We start from the raw sequence: 7,613 nt of genomic DNA on the forward strand, positions 1-7,613 counted from the left end.
ATAGATATAGCTATATTCTCTTATGCATATTCCATTATGCAAATCGGTGCGATTACATCAATGGACTTGAATAGCTCAGTGAATTCCACGTTTGTCCAGATGTGCATCTGGTAAAAGTATTTTACAAATATATTTATCACATTTTATTATAAAGCGTTATCATTATCAGTTTTTGATAAATAAGGTAAAGTTTATTATGAACTACATTTTTGGTTTGGTTCTTTATTTTAAAGTTATGATTATATAATTTTTGTAGTATACCACTAAGATATTAAGAAGTCCACATTCATGTGTCATAACAAGATATTTCTATTATTCGGAATCAAAAAAAACCTTTTGCTCATTTTATTATTTTTGCATTGACCTGTGTTTTCCTATTCAAACACGGATGTTTATAACAAGGGTGGATGTTACAAATAAAGAGTTCAACGAAACTCACATTTATATATTATTTACACGTAAATATGTGAATAAAAGTAGCCATTATCTTTCAACTAGACTTAAGAGATTTTTTGTGTTTTCCAAATAATATAAACATTATATATTTAACAAAGATGATCCTTATTTATGATCTGCATATAAGGAAGTGTGCCCTATGTGAAAATGCCATATTACTCTCTATTTAAGGTTTAAATAAAAGAGGGAAAAGTAATATACTAAGGTAGAGAACTATTTAAATTTGCCTATAAAATATGTACCTTTAAATGTTATATAAGTATTTGATCTTATCAGTTTTATAACAGGATCAGGATATATGTATGTATGTAGATGTTCTATTTGGATTCAAGTCTTAATCATCACCTCTCTTAGAATTAATAATAATCTTATTGATCGAATTTAACAAAAGCTCAAGTTTGATTAAATCTCACAGGACATCAATGGAAATTCCTGAAATAGTCGACTAATAGAAAACAGCATTTTTCCGACTGAAATAATGTCTAGCCAGATGGTTCGGATCGATGACCGCTAAGATCGCAGAACCGGGAACTATATGCCTTGGATATTGGATGGGTGGCTGGTTAGTGGGTTGATGGGTTTGCTGTTTTCAATGGGCGGGGGCGAAATCCATCCATCAGCCCTCGACCCCCCGATATGCATTAATGGTTTTGGTTGGCTGGTGCTTGGATTTGGCCCAAGACGTTATAGACAACTTTGGCGCATTTAAATGATTCGATGCGATGCGGCTGTTGTTGTTTATATCAAATCAAATCGAATCGAACTAAAATCTGGTTCCGAGTCGGGCCAGGCATTATATGAATATGATTTCGAGGCGGCGGGTATTCAAATCAGTCGGCGCCCCATAGTTGTTGTTATTTCTTTTCTTTCGATCGGCCCTCTCGGCTCGAACCGAAGCCAAAGTCAGGCGCGTGCTATCCGGCCGATGTGAGTGTGTGGGCTATATACCTATACCTATACCCATAGCCAGACCCAGACCCAGACCCAGATATATATATAGAGAGCCTATATGACAGCGGCTAAGCGGGGCCCGCCAGAGGCGATAAAAGCCCCAAGATATCTCCGAAGTAGATCAGTTTAGTTCAGAATTCGCAATAGTCCCAAGCCAGACACATTCAAACGGTTCCATTTTGAAGAACCCCCCTCTTGAAGACCCTCCATCGCAGAACCTCCATCGAAGAACCTCTATCCGCGACAGAGATCCTAATGCTCGTCTGGAACGATAAACAGGATACCAACTTTACATTCATTTGAGCAGATTGCTCCAATTGCCAGGAGTCGGACCGGAGACACCGTTGAATTTGGAATTTTTGTTTGATTTTTTTTTTTGGGTTTTTTGGTACTTGTTTTTTTTTGGAAGGGCCGGTGATAATGCCCAGCAGTGTTGCCAACGAGAGTCAGTTCCGATTCCAGAGCAGTCGCAGTCGGGCCAGCTGTCCGAGCCGGAGTCCCAGTGACTCCCCGGAGGCGGTCGCGGTTACTCCCAACTGCGATGTGGTGGACCAGGCGCTGGCCGAGCTCCAGCTGCAATCGCAGGAGATCCGTCAGCAGGACGTAAAGGCGTCCACGAGTGGCAGCAGCAGCAGTGGACGCTCCGGATGGAAGATCAAGGGCTCCAAGTTGTCCCTGAACACGCACAATCGCATCCGGAACATTGTCGAGTCGCTGAAGATCAAGCCGAATCCGGAGAAGCCCATGATACCGCTGTCCATTGGTGAGTAAAATTGTCTTTCCATGATATCCCTATTTTTAAAGGAGGTATCTATGTCATCAATAAGTTAAGCCTATTTACAAATTTCAAATAATAACCAAGCCGGTTGGAATTTGTTTTGATGACCCCTTATCATATGATATGGTACATTAACTTATTAATATTTTTTCTTAAAAGCTATAATTTTATGGACTTTGTTTGGTATTTTGTAATTTTTATCATTTCACCAAGATTAGACTAGTTTGCCTTATAAAAATCCTTGTATACACTTAGTTAGGCTTCTTTATCGCCTAAAAATAAGTACTTTTCAGAATTTCGACTTAACTATACTATGATTGCAAGAAAACAGATCCTTTTTGGGAACTTCCTAGTTCAGCTAAACCAAAAATACTTTTATCTATTCCTCCCAAAACTTTTTAAGTATTTCAGATAATATATGCAAAACTATATATATTTGTTCCGAATTTTCTATAGATCGTACCGTATCAACTATCACTAGCTTACACATTCTGCATTATTCATCGAATTCTGAGAAAAGCTATTGTTGAGGGGCAATGGGTTCCATTTTTGATAATAAATTATATCTAAAATTCTCAGAAAAACAAACTTTTAGGTGCTATAGGTAAATTATACCTGAACTAATAGAATAATACTTTCAGTAGCTAGTGCGAACTATCCAGTTTCGTGGGGAACCTGCTCCCCATTTTACCATATCCCCATAACATCTCTGACGTTTGGGCTACAAGTTGTCGGACTCATTTGAATATTTTGGATGTGTGATCTCGTTTGCTTTTGCCGAATTTTTATTTTTCATTTTTGGCAGCTGACTCGGCAGAAACTTATAAACTAGTTTTGCACAAAAATGAACGCCGAAATGAATGCGGTGCCATTGTGGAGTATAATGATGCATATGTTGTACACACCCACAAAATTCAGCCAATCAGAGATCGGTGCACGATGATTATACATATAGCCCGAAATATCCTCGTATTCCTCTATAGGAATTCGGGTTTTAAGTCTTAGGAAATTTACGAAATGCATAATATCATTTCGTCAGCCGGCGAGAGTTTCTAAATTCTTGCTAAAATATGCCAAATACCAGATATATAAAGTCTGTAAAGCTGTTGTTGTTTCGATTGTTGTTCTTGTTTTTTTTTTATTTTTAGTAATATCATATTATTTTTGTAGCCAGGCACGCGCACTGTATTTGTGTTTTGAGGGATATTTGCATAAAATGTAGTTCCACCTGTTTGGCGGAGTCGAGAATCGAACTCGGGATCCGAGCCAGAAAATTCTGCCGCTTGTTTATCCATCGGAATCGGGAATCGAAGCTAGGCGGAAACGAACGAGTTAGCCATTGACCCAATGCAATCTGTCACAATATTTTTACTTTTAACACCATTGATAAGACATAAAATATCTTAACCCTATGGATAATCATGAGATATAAGTAAAAAAAAATTTATAATACATTTTTTAGTATTTATTTAGTATTTTAGTATTTTTTCTGGAGTTTTAGATATTATTAAAATGTTTATAATCCTCTATCCTTTCCCATCCCAGGTGATCCCACAACCTTTGGCAACCTGAAGGCCGCCGATGAGACGATGAAGGCGGTGTTGCATTCTCTGGAGAGCGGCAAGTACAATGGATATGCCCACACCCAGGGTCACGAGGTCGCCCGCAAGGCGGTGGCCAAGTACAGTGCCCACCAGCGCCCCGACGAGGAGATCGATCCCAACGACGTGCTGCTCTGCAGCGGCTGCTCCTCGGCCCTGGAGTACTGCATCCTGGCGTTGGCCGATCGCGGCCAGAATATCCTGGTGCCGCGACCCGGCTTCTGTCTGTATCACACCCTGGCCGAGGGTTTGGACATCGAGGTGCGCTACTACGACCTCCTGCCCGACCAGCAGTGGCGCGCCGATCTCATCCAGCTGGAGAGCCTAATCGATGGGAACACCGCCGCCCTGTTGGTCAACAATCCGAGCAATCCCTGCGGCAGTGTCTTCGATGAGAACCACCTGCGCCAGCTGATCGCCATCTGCGAACGCCACTATCTGCCCATCATCGCCGATGAGGTGAGTGACCGAATGGGAACCCATAAAAAATGCCAGGCACTATCTAGCCAAAGGTTGGTGGCCTTAAGTTTAGGATAAATAAAATAGCAATGGGTTTTTTGATTTAAATACTATGTTAAACAATATTTTCAAACATTTTCCTTTTTAAGTACTATATACAAATATTTTCAAAAGCCTACAGGCTTATTTCCAATCATAACAAAATATAACAACAGAGGGTCTCTATTTAAATACTATAACTATAAAATATTTTAAGATCTACCGATTTTATTGTTTTCGAGTTAATAAAGTTATAATCCCTTCGTAGATCTACGAGCACTTTGTCTTCCCCGGCTCCAAACACTTGGCTGTGAGCAGCCTGACCACCGAGGTTCCAGTTTTTTCCTGCGGTGGATTGACCAAGCGCTTCCTGGTTCCCGGATGGCGAATGGGTTGGATCATCGTGCACGATCGCAAGCAGCGTCTGGGCGATGCCGTCAGAGGTCTGAAGAACATGTGTGGTCGCATCCTGGGCTCAAATACCATCATTCAGGGTGCATTGCCTGAAATCCTGACTAAAACACCGCAGTCTTACTTTGACGGCGTAATTGATGTGCTTCACGTAAGTCGATTTAAATCATTCATAAAATATGGGAATTTTTACACATTTTTGAAGATTAATTTGTAATATCTTTATATAATTTCTGCTAAAATTATGGTATTAAAAACAAACAGTTTTTGTAAATTTTATTTAAATAATCTATTAAAGGGGATCCTTTCAACAATGTACCTATATAACAGCCAAAAATGTTATTTTATAAATAACAAAATTTTAGTTTAAGTTGAAGCCGTTTATTAAACTTATTTTTAATATTTTTTTTATGTTTTATTCATCAATGCAATTAAAAAAATATTTTTTTTAAAGAATAATCTTTTTTTGGTGTGTAAAATATGATTTCGATAGATACTTCGAACATTTTTTATTCTTTAGCTGTATTAACCTAAACATCCCTACTTTTTCTTCCCACAGTCGAATGCCTCACTGGCCTACAAGATCCTGAAGCAGGTGCGCGGCCTTAACCCCGTGATGCCCAATGGGGCCATGTACATGATGATCGGCGTGAGCATCGAGCGCTTCCCGGCCTTCAAGGACGACACCCACTTTGTCCAGGAGCTGGTCAACGAGCAGAGCGTCTTCTGTCTGCCGGGCAGCTGCTTTGAGTACCCGGGATATGTGAGGATAGTGCTCACGGTGCCCGGGGCGATGATCGAGGAGGCCTGCTCCAGGATTGCCGAGTTCTGTGAACGCCACTTCAAGAAGGACACGCGCGCCTTCATCGAGCACCGACTGCTGGACGAGGATCTCGCCTTTTGAGCTGGGAGCAAAACATTTATTAGACATTCTAGACTACAATTTTTATCAAGTGTACATAAGTATGCATATATGTATGCATGTATGTATATAATATATATATATCAATCATTAACTATCCAATATAAGGAGTATTGTCTCAAAAAATTGCTGGAAAAGTGAAGCGCGTCCCGCCTTCCAGAGCGAGCAAGTGAGTACACACACAGATAGACAGAAAAAGAGAGGGCAAGTTAACTGCGGTTAAGTAAATGGTCGTTATCGAGGAGGTCTGAATATAAATATATATAATATAAATATATATGGGCCTATATTTGAGCTATCTGGCGCTGTAGGCTGGCTGGGGTTCTGTGCAGGGTGTTAAATTTGGAAAAAATACCGCTCCTCAGGAGCTTAATGATATGATGTTTTCGAGATAAGGGCAGGTAATTGTTATTCAATAATAAACTAAAAAATTCGATGTGAAGTGCTAAAGTTATGGGTGGAAGATCTTTAATAATTCTATAACTGATTTGTGCTGTTCTAGGTTGATCATATTGCTTTTGAGTCGTTTTAATATGAAAAAGTGTTGGTAAACGTAGTTTTATGTTCAATTAAGTGCTGTTAAGTGTTATTTAATGGTCCCTACAGTTCAGCATTCTCCAATGTTAATGCCTAAAAATATTCAATCCTAGCTAAGGGCTCTTCAAACTCCTGAAACTGTGTGTGAGTGTGATTTGCTAATTTTGTTTCTGTTTTGTTGGCTGAATCCTATTGATTGTGTTGTGTGATTCTTTTATGGGGACCTGAGCACTAGAACCCAATCCCGCCTACAGACTAACGGGGAGAGGGGCAGCCTTTTGCCTCTACATGTGGTGAGGATGCATTTTTCTATCCATTTCTGTCTCAACGCGGGCCTCATCGATTCCCGCGACTGTGGGCAGGCCGCCTGGCCAGTGGAGCAGCTCCTGCTCGTGCTCCATTATCATGTTGGCCTCCGCTGCAATGGAATGGAATCGATAATGTATAGTTGAGGATGTTTATATTATACGGTTCGTAAAAAATTGGTTAATAATATTTCTAACTAATATATATAAATAGATCCAGAAAGTTTTTTATTTAAACTGATCGTAGAGGTGGAATATCTATCTTAGTTATAATCTTTTGAATTTCTACTTAATTATTGTTAATCATATAGGGGTGCTATTCTATGTAAAACTGATTTACAGATTAATATTACCAATTAAAGGATTCTGTTTGGTTGTTAAACCAATTTAAATATATTACAAGTGATTTAAACTGATTGTTAACTGTAGGGATATCTTTTTAACTGTTATTAAAATGTATTATTTTATAAGTGATTTTAAACCCTATTGATTTCTGTTGCGATTTCTTGTTGATTACCTAGTAATCACCTAGAAATACCTTATGTGTGTTAAAAAGTGATTTTATGTTAAGATATATGATGGAACCTATTAACAGATTCTGTTCCAATGATGAAAGGAAGATTTCTGGAGTGTTTTCTTTTTAATATGTGCGTTTTTAAGGCATTATCTTCAGATTTAATGTAGACCCACCTTGGATGCGGTGCAGCTTGCTGCCGTAGGCCCAGTCCGTATAGTAACCCATCACAAAGGTGAGCGGCAGGAGCGGAGCCAGCGCGGACACCCTCTTGACCCGCTGGTAGTAGCTGGCGCAGCCGTACAGGGCACTCACGTAGAATCCACTCAGCCAGTAGAAGAGCTCCCGGTGCTGGGCAATGGCCAGGGCCTGTTCCCGCTGCTTGATCTGGTAGTGCATCTGGATCCAGCGCTCCATCTGCGAGTGGTCGGTTCGGTTTCCCAGGGAGGATTATATAAAACACGGGGCGAAGGACTCACCTTGAGCTCCTGGCACTTGCGGTAGCTGGGATCATCGTGCTCCGGATAGCCACTGCCGGAGGTCTTGCACGAGGCCGTGGCACCCATTTCGATGCGATTACTGCTCGGAATTGTTGGAATCTCCTGGTCCACTGGTCGGCCACTCCGGAGTTGCGGAGTTG

At 40.3% G+C, this 7,613-nt stretch overlaps 2 protein-coding genes across 2 annotated transcripts; one reads left to right on the forward strand and one right to left on the reverse strand.

Moving 5' to 3' along the window:
- The first annotated feature begins 1,495 nt into the window (after positions 1 to 1,495).
- Tat (Tyrosine aminotransferase) lies at positions 1,496 to 5,724 on the forward strand. Its single transcript, XM_017070055.4, has 4 exons — positions 1,496 to 2,170; positions 3,731 to 4,245; positions 4,553 to 4,846; positions 5,255 to 5,724. The coding sequence occupies exons 1-4, from the start codon at positions 1,828 to 1,830 to the stop codon at positions 5,597 to 5,599; spliced, it is 1,497 nt and encodes a 498-aa protein (XP_016925544.2). The 5' UTR covers positions 1,496 to 1,827; the 3' UTR covers positions 5,600 to 5,724.
- On the reverse strand, positions 5,602 to 7,612 carry LOC108006560 (plasminogen receptor (KT)). The gene is made up of 3 exons (XM_017070090.4): positions 7,453 to 7,612; positions 7,150 to 7,390; positions 5,602 to 6,572 (listed from the first exon to the last, which is right to left on the reverse strand). The coding sequence occupies exons 1-3, from the start codon at positions 7,537 to 7,539 to the stop codon at positions 6,439 to 6,441; spliced, it is 462 nt and encodes a 153-aa protein (XP_016925579.1). The 5' UTR covers positions 7,540 to 7,612; the 3' UTR covers positions 5,602 to 6,438.
- Between the last annotated feature and the right edge of the window lies 1 nt (position 7,613).

This window comes from Drosophila suzukii, chromosome X (genome assembly GCF_043229965.1).
Source record: "Drosophila suzukii chromosome X, CBGP_Dsuzu_IsoJpt1.0, whole genome shotgun sequence".
NCBI lineage: Eukaryota > Metazoa > Arthropoda > Insecta > Diptera > Drosophilidae > Drosophila > Drosophila suzukii.